Source organism: Heliangelus exortis, chromosome 3 (assembly GCF_036169615.1).
Source record: "Heliangelus exortis chromosome 3, bHelExo1.hap1, whole genome shotgun sequence".
NCBI classification, from domain to species: Eukaryota; Metazoa; Chordata; class Aves; order Apodiformes; family Trochilidae; genus Heliangelus; species Heliangelus exortis.
Genome location: NC_092424.1, coordinates 81,177,167 through 81,199,720, shown reverse-complemented (window position 1 = coordinate 81,199,720; position 22,554 = coordinate 81,177,167). Strand labels below are relative to the sequence as shown.

At 41.0% G+C, this 22,554-nt stretch overlaps 1 protein-coding gene across 2 annotated transcripts in view; it reads right to left on the bottom strand.

Annotated features, from left to right (window-relative positions):
• The window catches only part of UBE3D (ubiquitin protein ligase E3D), an 86,965-nt gene that overhangs the window by 49,683 nt on the left and 14,728 nt on the right, over positions 1 to 22,554 (bottom strand). For both annotated transcript variants that reach the window (XM_071741476.1, XM_071741478.1), the window contains exons 6-8: positions 21,946 to 22,015; positions 20,947 to 21,055; positions 14,453 to 14,622 (exon numbers count right to left, since the gene is read on the bottom strand). In XM_071741476.1, coding sequence (XP_071597577.1) covers positions 14,453 to 14,622; positions 20,947 to 21,055; positions 21,946 to 22,015 — 349 coding nt within the window. The remainder of the gene's footprint in view (positions 1 to 14,452; positions 14,623 to 20,946; positions 21,056 to 21,945; positions 22,016 to 22,554) is intronic.

Genomic DNA, 22,554 nt, shown 5'->3' with positions numbered 1-22,554 from the left:
GGGAGAAGTTGTCATGCTTTGCAAATAAAAGCTGAAATCACTGTTTACAAAAAGCTCTCAGCTTGCTACTTTAAAGTTTGGGGTTTTTTTTTTCTGATGTACTGACTGCAGAAGAGAAGGAAATTCAATATTTCAAGATGTAATTACATGAACCTGCAGCAAAACAAGGAACACCACAAATCACTGAATTGGTTGATCCTGAGAATTTGCTGACAGCAAAATTTATTATCTCAACTCATTCAATCCAAGCCATTGCCAAGAAAAAGCCTAATCACTAAAGTTCTAACTTCACATAGGCAATATTTTCCTTTTCCCAGTGAAATAATAATTTTCCGGGAACAGTTTATTTTTATCAATACAAAATTTGTATGGAAGCTCACTTTAGGCAACTATGACACAACCCTGGCATTAAAATACCTGGTGTGGTTACAAGTCAAATTTAACAGGCAATTGTATCCTAGAGAAATCAATCAATCAATCAATCAATCAATCAAGAACAGTTTCCTTTCCTAAAAGTAATCTTAAAGTTAATTCAAAAACATAAACTGGCATAACAACATTTTTTACATAGATCACAAATGCCCAGGCCACCTGATTTACAACATCTCACAGTCCATTTTTAAAACAAACAACAGACCAATTGCCAATCTGGAAAGATCAGCTTTCCACTAGCCCCTTTTCCCTGTCCTCAGCCACTACGACTCCTCACACATCTTTTATGTTTCCTGTATGCATGGAAATAGCCTTCCACAAATAACCCCTCCATGCTTCAGAAATCCGTCCCTACTTAAACTCCCAAGTTTTCTGTTTCAACTATTGTGAAGCTTTCCCCTTCTGTTATGGCAGAGATTTAACAGTGTCTGTGTAATCCATGTGTATGCTGACAGACCTCACTTAGGCAGTGGTCCAGAGTCCTGCTGACCTGCTGCAGGCACGAAGCAGAGCTGGAGGAATCACAAATGCCATCACTCACCCTTCTGAGATGGCACTGTGGGGGCTGCATGGGCCACACACACAGCCTGGCACTCTCAGATTGGTGGATGCAGATTATTTTGGCTCTTTCGTTTATTGTTACGAGTTTTCTTGAAACTTTATGGATCACGAAACAGCAAAACCTAGCCCTGAGTTAGAAGAACAAGAAAAAGGAAGGGGACACGTAACAGCCTGGCAGCTGTTATGAGCAAGAGCAGAAGAAAAAAGGAAGAGGGGATTTAGATGGAAGATTAAATCTAGGTTTAGCCAACTTAAATCAGTACTGATGCAGAAGCTGATGTTACAGACTAAAACACAGCTTTGACAAAAGGAAGACTGAGTCAGATACCAGCTCCATGAGAAGAAAAGCCTTTGAGTAGATGACCTTGTTCAAAGAGGAGACAGAACACCTGAAAGTAAGATGGCTGCAGAGATAGTACTTTAAATCCTTTGCAAATAAAATTAATTAGAATGGACTTGGGATGTAGGAGAATGCAGCCACCCCTGATGATTACTAAACTGGTCAATAGCAGCCCACTCAAGATTGTGGCTCTCCATGCACATGGAAACTTGTCACTCTGAAAACATTCCGGAGAGCAAAAGATACATGGTGAGAGTGAACTTGAAAGTCTTTTGGCAGGTCAGTTACAGAGTTGGAAAACTGAACTTGAGGGTATCTCCCAGCCAATAAGCTCATCTCCCTCCTAGAATATACCTCATGCTGAAGTTTTCCTTTTTGCAATTTTACCAGTCTTCATCTTTAAAGCAATTCTGTTTCTTGATAATATTACTCCTACTGGAAGGCTCTATCATCACTGCTCTGATATTAGAAAGCTTCCAATCTTCAGTCTACACTTTTTTCAGAATCAGTTATATTGATATGTTCTCTCCAATTTCTACTGGAGGCAATCAATGAACATTGCAGTTATCTGGTACCCACCTACTACTCGATGTTCTTGAAGCAATTTCCTTAGTTAAGGCTTGCATCAGACATAATTGGTGATACAATAAGCTCACCTGGACAACTGTGTTAATTAAATGCAATGGTCCTATGTGTACAGAAGAGCTGCAAAGATGCTGAAGTGTCTGCAGAATTGCTGTGTTGGGGGGCCAAACCAGCTTCTTAGTAGTTCATTTCTTCTTACAGTAACTGCTGATTGTTTCATTAGCTTCAGAAAAACAGAACAGGGTTTTCTTCAAAATCTCTCAATTCAGAGAAGAGTATTTCTTAATCATCATGTCATGTTCAAAGAATTAGAAGCCTTTATAACATTCATGACATGCAGCCACTTCTGTTTGAAATACAACATCTGAACAGCAGCTTGCAGCAATAATGTGCAAACAGCTGAAAACAGGAAATAGAGAATATAGAGAGACAATTTTTTAATATAAGACAACAACCAGTAAAGGTCACATTTAGTAATAGTATTAGATTGAAAAATGCACTAAATCATTAAATATCTAATGGCTCATCTTAGTGTGCCTTTAAGTACCCATTTTCAGAAGAAGATTCTTTGCATTACCAGCAATTATTCTAGCTTGTCAAAACTTCTTTCTCTCAATATAACATATTTACCAATTTCCAGAGGAAGTTTAAAATCGGAAAAAAAAATAGTGGAAAATATACTTAGAAATGCTTCAGCAGTGGTATTACAATTGTTTCCATCACAAGATACCAACTTGGGACTGAAATGAGGAAACACTTTATACTGTTCAACCAACTTGCTTTGTGAATGATACAGGACACTTGGGAAGCAGCCAGTAAGAGAAGAGAAGTGTATATATGAAAGTGCAACTACCTCAACAACATTTCCAAACTAGTTTTGAAGGATTCACAAAACACTATGTCTACAGGAGGGAAAAAATACCTGTGCTGGGTTTAAAGCCCAGCTTCTAACCAGTCCTGCTACTGATACTTTGCACCTGCCCATCAGTACCAGCTGAAATGCCCCAGCTGCAGTGTTGGAGGCATGGAAATCCACCTACCATACATGCCTGCAGCCATTTCACTGAAAAAACATTTTCAATGAGATACTATGATTTTGCTGTCTCCAGGAAAACCAGCAATATTAAGGCCCAAAGGAGCACTCACATAATTTCTGTATTTCTGCTTCTGGGACTACCGAGAACTCCCTAACATCAGAATCACTCGGTGTTGCTGTGAAGTAACAAAAATTTTGAAGGCTTACCTGGTATTATGGTAATGTATACACTCTGGGAAGAACATAAACCAAATGTAATACTCTTTTAACCATACACAGAGGGAATATGGGCACAGTCAATTCAACAACTCACTTCTGAGTAGATCTAATAGTACTGCCTTCAGCCATTCTTTGACTGAAATTCAGCAAGATATTTGATTGAAATTTGAAAATTCTGCATAAATTTTATTCCCTGGAACATTTTCCACCTTTCCAGTCAGGTCTCTTCCTCTTCTGCCTCAAACATGCATATGCACATTTCCATTGCTTACTGTGCCTATTAGTTATACAAATGGTTTCACTTATAGCTTAATGACAGTATTGAGAGAAGTCAGTATGAGAATTGCTTGTTCTGTTTATCCTTGATGCTACAGCAGTCAAAATAAGCAATCAACAACATCCTTTTGTAACCACACACAAATGGAACTGTGCTGAATAACTTCACAGATTACCCTGCCTTGGTCTCAAGTCATATGCTCCCAATTTGCTTTTGCTTTTTCAAATCGATACTGATTTTAAAAGTATTGCAAGTAAAATTAGCAGCTTAACTAATTTTGTGAACCTAAGTATTGTTAGTTTACACTGTCTGTCATGGAGAAATACAATAGAAACAACAAATGCTAATTTAAAACAGCACAAGATCCTAGAATTCAGTAAATCAAGTTTTGAGGTTTAAGCAGTTCTTGTCAGCAATCTGTCTAACAGGCTTTTATAAGTTTTGTTTTTCACTCTTGGTTAATTATAGGATTCCTGCCTGCTCAAATGGATCCTGTCATTTAGAAGGCATTATGGGAGTTGATTACTTACAGTTCCTAAGTGAAACAAATAGTCTTTATAAGCCTATAAACAATGGTAAGCCTCTAAGTAGAAAGCTGCTTTGACTTACAATTATAAAATTATCCTCAACAGTTGATCATTATTGTATTTAGGCTATCTAGTTTTTTAAAAAGCCACATTACAAGAAAATCAAAATGAATATACTAGAGATGCAAACATGCCCTCAGTTAGGATTGGACTAGATGATCTCTAGAGGTCCCTTGCAACCCCTAACATTCTATGATTCTGGTGAGTAAGACTTAAACAGGTGTGACACTGCTGTCCCTCCATCAAACTGGCCAGGGTAGCTAACTCCTAAATGTAATCAGCAAGAAAACTGCATGCAGTAATCCCAGTGTAGAGTTTAGGATCCCCCTGTCCGTTTTGCCAGTATGAATGCAGAACTGTTTGCTAAATCCCTCAGTGACAGATCCAGAGGTTACTCAAACTAGCAGAAGATCAGTTTAGAAGAAGTTAAGAGCACTGCACAGCACCAGTGATCTTGTGGAACTTGCTGTCACCAGAGTCTGTGAAAGCAGGCAGCACCAGTAAGGTCAAAAAGTGTTTATTCAAACTGATGGTCAAAATATGCATGAACAGATAGAAAAGGAAATGGGCAGGGCTGTGCCCTCTAATGGCCTTAATACAGCTTCAGAGCTGAGCAGTACCAGGAAGTGCTGAGGCTCCCCTGAGTGTCAGAGGGAGGATACTGGGGTGGATGGTACCCTGCTCTGTCTCATACTCCTGCCATCCTGTAAAAGGGGAATTAACACAATTGGCAATGCAGTTGTTTCAGCCTATACATTTTAAATTAGTTTCAGATAGTCCTGCTGCTTTTAAGTAAAATTTTTTCCCATTCAATTTGACATCTCTCTCACTGCCAGTCCTGATTCTATAATCAGGACTATGATTCAACCAGTCCTATGATTCTATAAAGAATTTCTTTACCAAGAGGGTGATCAAGCATTGGAATGGGCTGCCCAGGGAAGTGGTCAATTCTCCATCCCTGGAGATATTTAAGAAGAGACTGGATGTGGCACTCAGTGCCATGGTCTGGTAACTGCAGCGGTAGTGGATCAAGGGTTGGACTTGATGATCTCTGAGGTCCCTTCCAACCCAGCCAATTCTATGATTCTATGATTCTGAGATGGCCAAAAGAGCTGAGCTACAGCAATATGAATCAGGGAGACAGGAGTAATACCAACGTTGTGCTTACCTGAATTACAATGTTTCAAAAATATGAAGGATAATAGAGAAAAACCATACAAGCCTGAATTGTATTTTTTGTTCTGCCACATCACAGAATAACAAATTCTGATTCAAAAGCATATAAAATGTGATTGAAGATCTCAATAGTGCCTCTATTTTTTCTACAAAATTAGAACATAAGAAGCAGCTAAGCAATAGCACAATCAATTTCTTACTTTTACATTGCCAATTACTATGTATATAGCATTTAACACTTCTAATGCAGATTACACCTGCAACATGAGTAGTAACATCAGAACCTTTCAAGCTACACAGGAAGAAAGGCAGGCAATTGGTCAGATTATTAAGTGGCTAAGTGATTTGGGATTGTGAATGCACTTTTTAAAAAAAAGTCAGAGCCCTACCTTCTCTTACTTCAATTTCTAAATTTCAAAAGATGAGCAAAAAAAGGCAGTCTAAGAATAAAGCTCAGCTGGAATGATTTCGAAAGGTAACAGACCTTTGTTTAGAGTCTATTTAGTAACTACTCTAAAAGGATGCTGCACATTGCAGGTCTAGTTTCAAGAAAGTCAGGATATTTCTCCTGGAAGTTATATCTAAAAGTTCCATATGTCTCTTCTTAGAGGTGGAAAAGGATGTTACCAGTACTAAAAGACAGTTCTTTCTTCTGAAGAATCATCTCCAGCTAAAAATAATAGCTCTCAGATCGAGCTTCCATCCTCTTCCTCCAAGCTTCAGCTCAAGCATTCGAAGTTCAAGAGGCTTATAGCTTCTACATGTCTATCAAACTCTGAAAAGTACTTTTTTATCCCTCCTGTTCCAAAAGCCTGACTGGCATCAGACTGAATCTTTCAAAAAGCTTTGCCTGACTGCTCAGTCAAATCTTTTAAGGCAACCCACCTGTGGTGTCAGTTCTTTTAACTTGATAACATGAAAGAACTCAAGAAGAGAACAGAAAAAAACACCCCATCTGAAACGAAGCAGATCGCTCGTGTTCCATTTACAATCCCACCCACTCATTTAATCATTCCAGATACAGAACAAGATTATTATCCTACAAAAATCACCTTAAAGAGAGCACAAAGCAGTCAGACAACCACCATTTGTTTTCTACAGGCAAGAGTTACGGAAAGACATTCTATTCCAGACATACAGACATCAGTGAAACAGAAACAGTTTGGTGCTTTTATAGGAAGTGAATTACTCTAGAGTCATCCACAGAATCAAAGGCATTCTTGGGAAGAATAAACAACATTCTGGAATAAATCACTTAGCAGCTTCGTAAACAGCTCACTATACATGAACTGCAATGAAAGAACTGGAACTCAAAACTTCCAAGTTTTTTGCCACAAGCTCAATTTTCTAGCTTATTCTGCCCTTCTAAAGCTCATAAAACAAATAATTTATGGAAGTCATTTTTTAACTCTCCAACGATAAGCACCAAATTCTTACACAGGAGAAGGCTTTTGCAAAAGCTGCAAAACACTCAGAGGCTCTATATGTGTACAACAAATAAAAAAGCTATCAATGGCTTTGACAAAGCTTCGCCTAGAACACTACAACAAAGGGAAAACTGCAATTTTCCTCTAACTGTACCTTCATATACATTTTCTAAAATCAAGTTATGGCTGAATTGCCATGTAACTGCATTTTCAATTTTCTTCATGCAATTTTACAACACTCTCACTCCAGCAGTATTTACCGTTATCACTCCCAGCAGTCAAAGTTGTTTGCAGAAGGTGTTACTTATCAAGAAACTGTTACTTGAAAGGAAGCCCTCTTCTGTCTGCACAGCAGATTTGTAGGTGGAGAAAAAGAGCCTTGCTGAGAGAAAAGTGGAGGGTTCCAACATAATCAGATACACATCATCCATAAATATCTAAGTAAGAACAGAGCAGAAAATGTATGAGGCATCCTTCTCCAAAGAGGGACTACACTCATACTTTTTCATAGGTGACAAGAAGAAATGACAGCATATAAATTCAATTGATTTGATGTAGAAGGATGGCTCACAAAACTCCCTCAAGGGCTGGAAGCCTCACTGTAGACAGACCTGCTCAGAACTTGTGCAATCACACACAGAATCATGGAATACTTTGGGTTGGGAGAGACCTTAAAGACCATCTTATTCCAATCCCCCTGCCATGGGAAAGGATACCTTCCACTAGACCAGACCTTCTACTAGACCAAAAGACACACCTAAGTGTTTCTAGCCCTGTTTAGCACCTGAAGGATGTATCTCCAGAAGCTGAGATGCCTTGACCTGCCAGCTATTGTGCTGGGTCTGACTCCCATCTCCACAGCCCTGACACATCTCCATGTCCCCAGCCCATCTCCATGGCTAGCCCATCTCTCTGGTTTAGCAGACAGCCACCTGCAGGCCACAGAATTCCACACTGCAGTAAATACCCAGATGCAGCCCATGGAAGGCCCCATGCAAGAGCAGGCAGAAGCTAGCAAAGGAGGCTGTGACCATTTTGAGAGCCCAGGCTAGAGCAGGCTCCCGGCAGTTCCTGTGACCCCAAGGAGGGGAACCTGCACTGGAGCAGTCAATACCTGAGGAAAAGAGCCCCAAAGGAAGGACCCACACTGGAGCAATTGGTGGTGGACTCTCCCATGGGTGGACCCCAGCTGGAACAGGGCAAGAGCAGGATGGGGAGGGATCAGCAGAGACAAGATGTAAACAACTATTGAGATCTGTTGTTATTTGTCATTCTCTTACTTTATTGTTAATTGGAATTAAATTAACTTCACAGAGTTGTGCCAGCTGTGCCCATGGTGGTACCTGCTGACTTATCTTCCCACCTTTACCTACACCCTGAGCCTTTTACCATGTTTTCTTCCCCCTCTCCACTGGATAAGGTGACATAGTGGCTGGGTGGGCAGCAGAACCCAGCCAAGGTCAACCCTCCACAGTGTCTTCACCAGCCGTGAAGCCCCTGGCATCTCCCTCCAGTCACATCATCACGTCACCCCCTCACCAGGCTTGGGCCGGCCGGCAGCCATGGAGACCATGCTGCTGGGTGACACCGGGGAGTCACTGTGATGCAGCTGGTGAGACGTCACTAAGTGCCCCACCCCAGCACCCCTATAAAAGCAGAGCACCCACCCCACTTGCTCAGTCCCAACATGGCCCGGTACCAGAGAACCGGGAATCACAGCCGCAGCCGCCGCCTTCGCCTCCAAAGCAGCCGCAGCATCAGCAGCCGCCGGCCTGGGAGCCACTCTCAGCCCCAGCGACATGAGAGGGGCCATCGCCAGCCCAGGCCCAGAAGGCACCAGCGTGGGCAGAGTCAGCGGCGTGGGGGGAGAAGCAGACAAAGAAGCTGAGCTGACCCTTGGGCTGGGTGTCTGCAGAGCCAGGGCTCCCAACACCTCTGCCCAGCACCGTCTCTTGTGCCGCCACACCACTGCGGCCCGGGCTCCAATAAAGCAGGAATGATCCCAGGATGGGTGTGTGTGTCCTGCTGTGCCTCTGTGCCAGCTGCTTGTCCCCTGGTCTGGTGTCCCATGGGTGGGTGACCATGCCTGCTAGGGTTGTGTGTCCCATGGGTGGGCTCCTATGTCCCCTTGTGCTGTGTCTCCCATGGGTGCCCACATCAAGGTCTAAATCACATCTCCAGGGATGGACACACTTTAGTATGCTGGCTCTTGTGCTGGGCCTGACTCTCATCTCTACATTCCCTTCTCCAAATCCCCAGCCCATCTCCATGTCTCCAGACAATCTCTCTGGCATAGCAAACAGCCACCTGTAGCCCACGGAGGTCTGCAGGCCATGGAGGTTCAAGCTGGAGCAGACACCCAGCTGTAGCCCATGGATGCTCCCAAGCACAGTGGGAGCATGTGCCCAGAGAGGCTGTGATAATTTTAAAAGCCCACGGCTGAAGCAGACTCCTGGCAGCTTCTATAACCCTGAGCAGAGGGGTCTGTGCTGGAGCAGTCCATTCCTGAAGGACTGTGCCATACAGGAAGAATTAATTCTTCTTCCACAGCCTCCTTGGGTGGACCCTCTGCTGGAGCAGGGCAAGAGCAGAATGAGGATGGAGCAGCAGAGGCAGGGTGTAAAGAACTATTTAGATGTGTTGTTATTTGTCATTCTTCTACTTTATTAATCAATAAGAAATTAGTGTCCCCAAGTTTCACCTATTGAACACATAATTGTACTTGCTGAGTTAACTCTTCCCAGAGATAACTTTCACCATGTTTTCTCTGCCTTCTCCAGTGGATATGGGCAGTGGTAGAGCGCTAGGGTGGGCACCAGCACCTAGACAAGGTCAACCCACCACAGTGTCTTTGCCACCTATATCAGAGCCCTTGCCATCAGCCTTGGCCACATCATTGATGCACACTGGGCTTGGGCTGGCCAGCAGCCATGGAGACCATGCTGCTGGGTGACACCAGGGAGTCACTGTGATGCAGCTGGTGAGACGTCACTAAGTGCCCCACCCCAGCACCCCTATAAAAGCAGAGCACCCACCCCACTTGCTCAGTCCCAACATGGCCCGGTACCAGAGAACCAGGAACCACAGCCGCAGCCGCCGCCTCCGCCTCCAAAGCAGCCGCAGCATCAGCAGCCGCCGGCCTGGGAGCCACTCTCAGCCCCAGCGACATGAGAGGGGCCATCGCCAGCCCAGGCCCAGAAGGCGCCAGCGTGGGCAGAGTCAGCGGCGTGGGGGGAGAAGCAGACAAAGAAGCTGAGCTGACCCTTGGGCTGGGTGTCTGCAGAGCCAGGGCTCCCCAGACCTCTTCCCAGCACCATCTCTGTGCCGCCACACCACTGCGGCCCGGGCTCCAATAAAGCAGGAATGATCCCAGAATGGGTGTGTGTGTCCTGCTGTGCCTCTGTGCCAGCTGCATGTTCGCTGGGGGCTGTGTGTCCCATGGGTGGGTGACCATGCCTGCTAGGGTTGTGTGTCCCATGGGTGGGGGTGTGCTGGGGGTATGTGTCCCATAGGTGCCCACACCTAGAAACAGCACATCTCCAGGGATGGAGATGCATTGGACAACTGGCTCTGGTGCTGGGCCCAACTCCCATCTCCCTCTCTCCAACCAATCTCCATGTCCCAGTCCATCTCTATATCCCAATCAATCTCCACGCCCCCAGGAAATCTTTCTGGTATAGCAGGTATCTCCCCACAGCCCACAAAGATCCACAGGGAAGCAGATATCCACCTGCACTCAATAAGATAAATCAATACAATAGTTGAGGCCCACCCTCAGGAAGATCAGAGGAATGCAAGAAGCAATGCCAAAAGCTGCACTGCAAGTAACATGCCTGGGTATACCTAACCATGCTCTCATTGCACATTGCCTGAATGTTCTTGAGCTTTGCAGTCTAACAACACAGAGAAGAAAACACCCAGAGCAAAACTATTAATAAGAAAGATATATGAAGGGAAGCTCCACATGATATTCTTAGTCTGGTCCTACTCCACATCTCAGTAACTCTCGTGGAGAATGGAACAGCAGAGACGCTTCCTTCACTCACAGACAACACGAAGGGTGGAAGTGCCACCAATCAGTATGCAACACGCTGGAAATCAAAATGGCCATGCCCAACAGGGAAAAAAGATTCTAAACAAAATTAGGATGTAATTTGACAATGGAAAACTGCACAAAAGCAGAGAAGGCTGCTTATTAGACTGCAATCTACAGGAAAAGATACAACCATCAACACAGATCACCAAACTGAACATGAATCAGTATGATATCAGTAAAAAGGCAGATGCCACACAAGGGGCATTCAGCTGAGAAAACAGAACACAGTTTTATCATAGAACAGAGGTTGGAAAAGCTAAGATGACCAAGTCCCATTGTTTGTTACAGCAGGCTTTGGGATCAGCCACCCCCAAATAGATACCACTCCAAATGTACTAATTATCACTATAGGTGGTAACACTCAGCAGCCAATAACAAATGTTTATCCTACTTAAATGTTTATTTCCTTTGCATTATTTAGAGCAATACTGAATGTAAGGTACATTGATAGCTATGCCAAAGATTTATTGGAGGAAACAAGAGTTCTGTTGGTCTCTGAAGCGCGGTGTTTCTCACAGGACATAATTCCCAGTGTGAGACTTTAAAAAACTTTAATATCTCAGGAAAAGAATAAGTATTATGGTAATTATGAAGAATTGTGAAAACTGTGCTCTGAATAAAGAATGAATAAAACAAGTTTCAGAGCGAGACCATAAATTTCTCCTGACATCATGTAAGTCTTGAAAAGAAGTATTACATATGAAAGCTTCTACTCTTCCCCAAGAGAAATATTCAACTGCATCCCAAGGAATCTGAACCCAAAGATTACTTCAAAAAAGGGAGGACCTCAGTGAGAATTATTAGATAATCCTGGTTAAGCTCTCTCTAAGCAGAGGCAACTTGCCAGGGCACAATTTCACAAAGCTCAAGATCTCAACTGCTACCACGGAACCACATATTTAACACAGAGTAAGCAGATTTATGCTTGTGTAAGTAGACTAAGTAGAGATTTCCTTTCATTTCTTCACCCACGTTTAACAACTGTGTGATTATGTTATTATATTCATATTCTACAAATAAATGTTTTTATTTCTAGTTTATGCTCATCCATCTTAACCTATGGCCCAGCTACCCAGCACAAACCCTGCATTGTCCACAGGTAAGAAAGGTGTTTCCCTTCCCATCACACAGACCATATTCCAGCACTGCAAGAATCAGGCAGGACTCAAGCCAGTCACTTGCAACAGCTGAAGAGGCAATCAGCCATACAAGGGGGTATTAGAGTGCATCCTTTGCTCTTGCAGCTGTTGGAATCCAGGTCACAAGCAGACCACTTGCTGACTCCTTCCTACACAGAAGGTATCTTTGCTTACTCCCTCACTTGCAGGGAGCAAAGATGGGCTCTGAAACTTCTGCATTACTTCAAAGGCAGGTGCATGTGCAGAAACAAGCAAGGTAAGTATTATAATTACTGGAATGTGGGCATCTAAACCAGTTGAGACTTGCACTATTCAATAAATTGGACACTTTGTTCAGAAATCTCAAAACAGTATTTGAGATCTAAATGCAGTTATATGGCATTAAATAACTTGTACTGGTTTTGATAGTTTTGCTTCTGCTATGTTTACATTCCTGTTCAATCCTGAAAGATTTCAGTCTTTTTGAATACTCCCAGGCAGTATTTCAAGCCCCCTGATATGAGAGTTAGTGAAAATAGACACTAATGTCTTTTTTACTTTTCTTTACAAGGAATATAAGAATGGGAAAACAAAACTAAACCAACAATTACATCGGTTTCTGAACCTTAAAAAGAACCCTCTGTGACCTCTCTTGTGGTTTTGCATGTGTCCAGAGACTGGACAGGGAAGACATCATTTACTGTCAGAGGAGAACTGAAATTTCAGTTGTGACTTCTGCTCTCTGAAAAGTCCCCAAGATAAACACAAAGTAATCTTCAGAAAGTAATGATTTGCAACTAGCCTGTCTGGGGAAATGGAAGGAACTGAATATAATCTCACAGTAAAATTTTGCTGCTGACAGCTCCATTGAAGAGAAACATTTGTGAATGCCAGGTAAATGACTGACTAGGTATGACTTTTATCTCCATAACATGTCAAAGCAACTGAACGTGTGTGAAGGTAATTAAATCCACTATGTGACTAGTAATGAAACTTCAAGAGCAAACCTGTAATTCACTTCTGTAAGACTTGAGCTGTAAGTAAAGTATTTTTCATTTTAGAGGAGGTAGTTGTTCTTGCAATAGCTCCCATTCTAAGAATAAGCAGTTTAAATGATAACACTTTAAGATGTATTTCAGATCACTGAATAACATTTAGATCACTGAGGTTTTCCAATGCCAAAATCTGAAGGTACTATATTAATAAAGCTAACTTTTTTCTCTGGCATGAATAACCTTTTCTCTAAATATTACAATTTCACATTATGTCCCAATGCCAGAATTTATTTCAGCTATCAATATTGTATTTGTTTGAAAAATGAAATGGATACACTAAACAACATTCAGGATCAGCATTACAATCACAGAATCATACATTCTTGTAAGGTGTGTATTTCTCCTACAAAAACATTTGCATTCATATGCATATGCTTGTTTGTCTGTGGGAGACAATATTTTTGTTGTACTTTTATGAGGTTTTGATATATACATTAGTTGTGCACTGACTGAGTTTGGAGGGTATGTCTTCTAGATTTTAAATATATCCATACCTCTTTAAACCTGTCATTTACTTTGCAAGAGTTCCACAAGTATCTTTTAATAGGAATACAGATACATTCTCCATATATACAGATACAATGATTACACTAATTTATTCCGACCCACAGGACAACACCTCTAGTACTGAAGATAACTTGGCTTAAACAGACATATTCCAGCTCTATCTCTTGCAAAACAAAGCACAGTTTTAAGGCAAAAAATGGTCAAGGCTGATGCTTGAACAGGCAGGCATAATTTGCTGAACTAACTACCCACCTCTACCCTCAGCTGTACCAAAGAGGTCCAAAATTTGTACTGTGGGAATGCAGGGAGGTTTACTTCCAAAAATAACTTGACAGCTGAGATCAGATTTTCACACAAACCACAGAAATAGAAGACAAAGAGGGAGACCTGGCTAAACTTAAGCATCATTCAGGCATCAGTCCATACTCCCCACCTCTCCACAAATTTTCCTCTTCCCAGAATTACACCATCTGGAGCTCTTCTGAGACCACAAGGACAGAATTCACTGACCCTCCATGGGATTTAAGACATCATCATCTTTCCAGCTTCTCCCAACAGAGCCAGAGAAGTGACTGAGCTCCAAAACTGCACAGTGAGTTAATATAGGCAAAAACCAGATACATAAAGAGCACATCAATCTCTACTGTATGGGAGACAATTTTTATTTGTATCATATACTCAAGTTATCCAGATATGCCTCTCTAGGAACAATGTAAATCTTTTGTCTACATTTTAATACTACAGTGCAAAACTGTCTCTGGCTGTAACAAAAAGCAAATACTATTTCTCTTTTACTTAAAAAAAACCCAACCAACAAACAGAAAATATTAAAACAAAAAATAAAAAAACAAACAAAAAACCAAACCAACCAACCAACCAAAACAAAACAAAAAAACCCAAACAATTTTGAAGGGATACACCTTTAACATTAATGGTCTGTCCAAAGGCCCACAAACACATACTGTTGCCCTGAAAAGCAATAAAAAAAAAAATAAATCAAAGGTCAGAGCCTGAGGTCAGAAAAGACCATACTTACTCCTTATTCCTGCTTTTAATGCATGGCTGGTAAAGGACTTTTACAGCATTCCACGTCCCCACGGGTCCAGAGCTATCCATGAAAATATCTCCAAAAAGTGTAAAAACACTGTGGGAGGAGGAACTTCCAAAAGACTCCACCAGCAACGTGTCAGAATTTAAAAGCCATATCTATAAATGAAGAAATAATTTATTTTACTGAGGATGACATAAATTTCAATTTGTTTCTTTACTCTGATCCTAAGTCAGAAGATAATAAGTTCTTAACATTCTTACAAAGTTTCTAACAAAGTATTAACAGACACAAATTGACATTTTTTTTTATTCAGCAATCTTCAAAGCCTCTAGTGGAGAAAAATGAGTTAATATAATAAACTGATACCTGATTTATCATAGTCACTTTTAAGATCTGTGATGCTGACTCTTTTTGTGGCCACAGCACAATCCCTTTGATAGTAACAAAAGAAGCAGTCCCAAGCTGTCTATTTCAAAAGCAAATGGATATTTTTCTCTAATTTTATATTTTTCTAGGAATTAGTTGAGAGTATGATGTTGAATAACCCAGGGACAAAGGCAGGGAATTGAAAGACTTAGAAAAAGTGTGATAGCTATGACTATATGGAGTGAAGACGTAAAAGGAAAAACACAGCAATTAATGTGGTCTAAGAAGAAGGCTGGGATTTAGAAATGGCTGGAAGAGACACTTGGGGAAATAAATCTATCAAATTTGATAATCTGGCATTCTTCAGCAGTGCTTGCTCACAGCAATTCATGGGATACTTACTGGAAAGTAAGTTTTGAGAAACCCGAACTTTGCATCACATTATGGACCTTATTTAATCTTTGTGTGAATTGCGCATCAGTGTTCCAACCTGGATTCAGGGCTTTCATGCTAACCACTATATAAAAAAAGCCAGGCTTTTCCTTTATTCACAGCCTGCAGTATTGAAGTGATCCAGGTTACCAATGAAAATCAATTTTTACAAGTCCCATGACTGTATGAAATGTTTATATATTAAATATTTATCACAGAAAATAGAACTTATGCAGTGATGCTCACTAGAGAGTAATCTTCTGCTTCTCATGACCCAATCAGCTTCAAGTAAAAGAAGTTACATGATGTTAGGTAGAAGACATATGATATCCCCTGCAGAGGAAAAAAGCCCCTGTTAACAGGACACATAGTATACATCATAATTGAATCTGACAGTCACAATTTATCAGAGCCCAGGGCAGCAGAAGCTTCAGAAAGGAGGAATAAGATGCATCGATAAAGATGTCTTGGGAGGGCATGGGAGGAGGAGAATCACTTCAGCATACAGACATAAATGATGACAATCAACTGTAGTTGGCTTAGCAACTGACTGCTCATTGTTTTTCTTCTGGTAACTCACAGCACACATTCACAGCCTAAACTGCAAAATACACCTCATTAGTTAGGACCATTACCCACAGTGCTTTAAGCTGAGTTTTGAAGACATCAGAGAAAATTAGGAGAAAGCCTTTGACACCGTCTCCCACAGCATTCTCCTGAAAAAGCTGTCAGCCCACAGCTTGGACAGGAGCACTCTGTGCTGGGTTAGGAACTGGCTGGAGGGCCAGGCCCAGAGAGTGGTGCTGAACGGGGCTGCATCCAGTTGGCGGCCGCTCACCAGTGGTGTCCCCCAGGGATCAGTGCTGGGCCCAGTTCTGTTCAACCTTCACTGATGATCTAGATGAGGGGATTGAGTCCATCATCAGCAAATTCTCAGACAACAGTAAGATGGGGGGGAGTGAGGATCAGCTGGAAGCCAGGAGGTCTCTGCAGAGGGACCTGGACAGACTGGAGAGTTGGGCTGATTCCAACGGGATGAGGTTCAACACGGCCAAGGGCCGGGTCCTGCACTTTGGCCACAACAACCCCATGGGGAGCTCCAGGCTGGGCACAGAGTGGCTGAGAGCAGCCAGGCAGAAAGGGACCTGGGAGTCTGGATTGACAGGAAGCTGAACATGAGCCAGCAGTGTGCCCAGGTAGCCAAGAAGGCCAATGGCATCCTGGCCTGTATCAGGAACAGTGTGGCCAGCAGGTCCAAGGAAGGGATTCTGCCCCTGTACTCAGCACTGGTGAGGCCACACCTCGAGTCCTGTGTCCAGTTCTGGGCCCCTCAGTTCAGGAAGGAGATTGAGGTCCTGGAGCAGGTCCAGAGAAGAGCAAGGAGGCTGTGAAGGGATACAGCACAAGTCCTGTGAGGAAGGGCTGAGGGAGCTGGGGCTGTTCAGCCTGGAGAAGAGGAGGCTCAGGGGAGACCTCATCACTCTCTACAACTCCCTGAAAGGAGGAGGTAGCCAGGGGGGGGGTCGGTCTCTTCTCCCAAGTAGCTACCAGTAAGACAAGAGGGCATGGACTTAAGCTCTGCCAGGGGAGGTTTAGGTTAGATATTAGGAAAAAATTCTTTCCAGAGAGGGTGATCAGGCATTGGAATGGGCTGCCCAGGGAGGTGGTAGATTTTCCATCCCTGGACATTTTTAAAAAGAGACTGATGTGGCACTCAGTGCCATGGTCTGGTAACTGCAGTGGTAGTGGATTAGAGGTCCTTTCCAACCCAGATGATTCTGTGATTCTGTGAAAACTGTCTTCTACACAGAGGCCACTGCCACCGTGCTTTAACTATATGGAGTTCCTTCCTTTTGAAATTATGAACACTTCTCTTTGAAGAAGCCTCTGGAAAAGCTTTTCAGAAGGTGAAGAATCTTCAAACTAATGTAGGGAACAATGCAGAAGTAGCTGTCTGTTTCTTTCTGGTTTTTGACAAAATAACAAAACCACTTCAGAGAATCACAGAATTATCAGAATTGGAAGGGACCTGTAGAGATAATCTAGTCCAGATTGGCCTCACCAGGGCAGAGCTGAGGGGGAGAATGACCTCCCTTGACCTGCTGGCCATACTCTTCTGTATGGAGCCAAGGATTCCATTGGCCTTCCTGGCAGCAAGGGCACACTGCTGGCTCATGGAGAATTTATTTATCAGGACCCCAGATTTTTCTCCTCCCATCTGCTTTCAAGCAGATCCACCCCTAAGCTATATTGGTGATGGGGTTCTTCCAACCCAGGTGAAGGACCCTACACTTGCTCTTATTTAACCTCATTAGGTTCTTCTCTGCTCAGCCCTCCAGTCTGTCCAGGTCATGCTGGATGGCAACACAGCCCTCCAGAGTGTCAGTCACACCTCCCAGTTTTGTATCATCAGCCAACATGCTGAGGATGTACTCAGTCCCCTCACCCAGGTCGTTTATGAACATGTAACAAGGCCAGATCGAGTACTGACTGCTGGGGGACACCACTGGTTACAGGACTGTAACTTCTTTTGCAGAAGGGTCCATCTGAAAGGTGCCCACTTCTACTACAAGTCTTGATATGTGGCCTCTGACAAAAACATTCTACCTCTTGCTCAGACTATGTCTTTGTCTCAACAGCAATGCAACAGATCTGTGATAATACCTTAGCACGCAATACAGAGAAAGAAAATGAATCTTTTTGGGTGGAAGGACACTTGCCTGTGAGGAAATGAACATCTGAACTGCATTTGCTTCTTTAGGCAGAATTTCCTTCTTTTCCTCATGCATGAATTATTTTATGATCTTGCTTTTGGTCTGAATGAACAATCACTCACCAAGGATAGATGTGTTGACTCAAAGCACTTTATACATGTCATTTCCAGCTAACTTGGTTTCAAATTTTGATCTGTGCTTTCAACCATATTACTCACAATATGTGATCCTTCCTTCCTCTTTTAACACTTCATACATCACAACCAAATTCCTTTTATATTAATTCTAGTAAAAAAAGAATCTTTAGGGAAAGATAAGTACACAAAGTTTAGAATTTATTCATAGTGCAGATTGATGACCTTTTCTGAAATGACAGCACTGAGAGAAAGTGTTTGCATTTCTGCTGGTATTTTTTGCTGTTGGCTTTTTTTTCCATCTTGCTTTTTAAATCATCTTGTCAATAAGTTTCAAAAATGTTCTCAGGAGAAGAATCTAACCCCAAAACTACTTATTTACCTCTTTGAAACCTATTCTTTATTCTGGCACCAAAAAAATGACATCTATTAACATACTGCTATGCTAACCAATAATGTAACATTTTGCTTGTGTTCTCCTATTTCACTATCCATTTGCTGTCCTCATCTCATTCTTAGCTTGTAAGTCATGCAGCTTCAAGGCAGGGAGCCCTCCAACAGTGGAATGAGGTGATTCATCTATTAGAGAATGTTAAGAGGATAAATAAGGAAATCTGTATACACCACTATTTTTTTTCCTGAGACAAAGAGGCTTTCATTTATTGTAATTCTTTAAAAGAAAAAATGAACCAATCATAAATCATGTACAGCTTTCAGGAATGTGGTTATCACCAACAAAATATCCATGAACAACACAGCTGCTAATGTTAAGTGATGTATGCAGAGGAAATAGAAAAAAAATGAGCATACATAATATTTGCAGTTTAAAAAAAATAAAATTAGAAAGACTAGTGAGAGACCTTAACCTTAATTATCACATACACAGTCTAAGCTGTGTGTATTCAAGTATGTAAGCACAAACACTGTGAATAAAAATCTTTGACTCATTGTCAAAACAAGTGTTTGTTTTGTAGCTGCCTTCCAGTACCTGAAGGGGGCCTACAAGAAAGTCAGGAAGGGACTTTTCACAAGGTTGTGACAGGACAAGGGGTAATGGCTTTAAACTGGAAGAGGGCAGATTTAGATTATTAGACATTAGGAGGAAATTCTTCACTTTCAGGGTGGTGAAAGAGTGGAACAGGTTGCCAAGAGAGGCTGTGGAGGCCCCAGCCTGGAAGTGTTCAAGGACAGGCTGGACAGGGTTTGAAGCAATATGGTCACCTGGGAGGTGTCCCTGCCCATGGAGGGGGGTTGGAACTTCGTGATCTTTGAGGTCCCTTCCAACCCAAACCATTCTGTGGTAAGTAGAACAGCTGGTGCATGATGCATCAGTGAGGAGACCACTTCTCTAATTTGGTTATGTACTCACAGCCTCAAGCACCTCCTTTTTTTACTGCTTATCTGTTTGCAATTTTTAATATTAATAAATATTAAGCACTGTTTCTATTAATAGAAATTAATTACTTTACATTTATGTCCACAAGTCCTCTGAGACCTAAAACTTGGCCCATGTCTCCAGAACACATGCTGGTGTGTATATAATCTCTAGAACCTTACCCTGCACATGAGTAAGGGCTTCCTAATGTTAAAAACACACCAAAAAAGAGAAATACCAACAACTCATTAATAAAAAGGAAGGGATGCCAATCACAGGCTAGCCCCTATGTTAATTCAGCCTGCTCCTCTAATAAATACATCTTTAAAACTGCAACACAGTGCTAAAAGCAAGGGCAATCTCCTAAATTGGCTGATTTTTCTTTAAAAAATAACCAGTTCATTCTGCATAAACTACTAAACTTAAGCATCAAAATACTAGGTAACTTGGAAACACATAAGCTACAAGGAAAAAATCACAATTTTTAATGATTCGTCTATTAGATTATACATAGTCACACTTAGGGGTCTGTTCCTGAGATCTTATTTTAGCATCACAGAAGTATTTGCTGGTGGTTGCGTAAATGTAAGCTTGGAGCTAAAATTTATTTAAAAGCAACAGATATACATTTACCTCAGAGTCTGGATGTTTGGAAATTACAGAACTTTGACAATGTATATATAAAATAGGTTATTAAATTAAGAGTGCCTACCTCAACAAAGTATATCTCTAAGTTTAGCTAGAGTAAGAATCTACAATCATGTATGTCTTTTTCTTTGTGACTATATATTACTTATACAAACTCCAAAATTACAAATTCTGTGCCTATATTTAGTTCATGAATATGAAAACCTCTCTGGTTATACCAAGCGTGCAGCATTAAGATAATTCCAAACTCAAATTTCTATCGATCTTACAAGTTTGAGGAATTTAGCTGTCACTATTTAAATATCAAGCTTAACCAAGTTTAACAGCATTGGAACATTAAGTATAATAGGCAATTTTATTTTTGTTTGCACTTCACTTTGCAAGGCTGACTCCATTAGTAATTTCTGCTGACTTAGGACAACATTTGTGAAAGATGCTACTGAATTTGATGAATTTCTGGTGATTGAAGATAAGAAGCACCGGAATGAGAAGACGAGATATATAATATAAAGTCAAAACTTAAGCTTTTCATATTTTCTGCATAGAAAACACTTATTTCTCTGCTATTTGCAGTGCATTTGTAATACTTTCATTACTCTCTTAATAGAGAAAATTTCTATATGTACACCTACTTACATTAAAAAAGAGGAGGAAATTACTTACTTGAACAGAACTATCCAGAACTACTTCAACACAAGAACTTGAATTAATTGTGTTTTTTACACATGCAGTCATGATCAACATAAGTAACACATTTTAAGGGGTGGGATTCATAGGCCACACTTTTTCAAGATTAAAAAAACAACTTACGAGAATATAGATTTTTCCATCATCCCCTTCTACGGTGAACCTAAACGTGCTTTTTGCAGAGGACAGTTCCACAAGACACTGAGCAACCATGCTCTGTAGGAATTGAGACCTGTTTAAGAATGAAACATTGTATAAGTTTTCATAGCATCTACATGGGCAAAGTCACTTATATCGATGCAGTATCAGCATTTGAGCATCTTCACACTGTCAATTCCATCACATTCTACAACCACTTTTTACTGAGGGATGGGACTTCCTTAAGTTACCTTCCCTCAAGACCAGAGGATTTCCTATTTCTTGTCACAGGGCTTTTTTAATATATCATCTCTCTAAATGGCTTCAAATCCTTTTTTTTTTTTTTTTGACCAACACCAAATGTCAAATGCTGAAAAAAAAGCTTTTCCCTATTGTATTTTACACATATGAACACAAAGTTCAGAATGGTGCACATACTTCAAATATAATTCACAAAATCAACGAAAAATTACTGATACATACTGCGTGACACAAGATATATAGATCAAATTCTGTTTAATTTTAGTCTCAGCTTCAAACTGAATTACATGAAAATTCAAAATTCTCACTTCCAGTAAACATTTGAAGCTTTACTTATTTTAACTTTACATAATGTAGACTACTATTTACATATTTAGTCAACAGACGACTGTGCAAACTTAAATAGCTCAAAATAAGTAAGTATTGTATTTTGACTTATTGGTTGAATAGTGTGACACTGTGACAAATTATACACAATCTCTCTCCTTCTGCATCCTAAGTACAGACACACACAAAGATAAGCAAATAAAATTGTACATGAGTGAATTGAAACTATGCTACCTTTACAGTGTTTAATTCTGTGATGATTACATGTAATTTGACTGCACTTCGCTATTTTAAGTTAATATTCAAGAAACTAAAATTTTGGTACATTTCTAGCATCCTTTCCAAAACCTAAATCTGAGCACATTCTCTAATTTTTTTTTAATTTTCACATTTTACCTTGGTGATGTGCTGAAACTTCTCTCAGATGGCTGAATAATCACCTCAGTGACATAATATTTAATGGTATCTAAAAAGACACAAACATTTTTCAAGTGCAACATAACAACAGACTTGTTAAAAATGGACTCTAAGCCCCTGTATCACTGTACTGATTAAACTTCTGTTCAGAACTCAATTAAGAGGTGCAGCAGATGGTCAAATTCTGCTTTGGCTTGTGGGAGGAGAAGCAACCAATAACAGAAAATATACAATGCCAGAAGAAAACTGCTCTGAGCTAATTAAATGATCAGCAATTCGTCACTCATATTGATCCTTGTTTAAGGCTGGAAACAATCATCTTGAAACAAAGCAAGCAAGAGCTCAAGCCAAACCTGAAAGATGAATTGAAACAACTTTCCTAAAGCACTGTGATCAGCATAGCTTGCTTAAGTATTTTAGTACCCTCTGCTGCTCAGTAATGTTGCAGTGAATCACAAGAGGCAGTTTTAATAACAGTACATACAAAGAAATAATTTTCTTCTTTGCTCAAAGAGCAGAATAGACCTCCTTTCAAAAAAAAAAAAAAAATCACACTAACTCAATACTACCACATTCCAAGGTTCAACA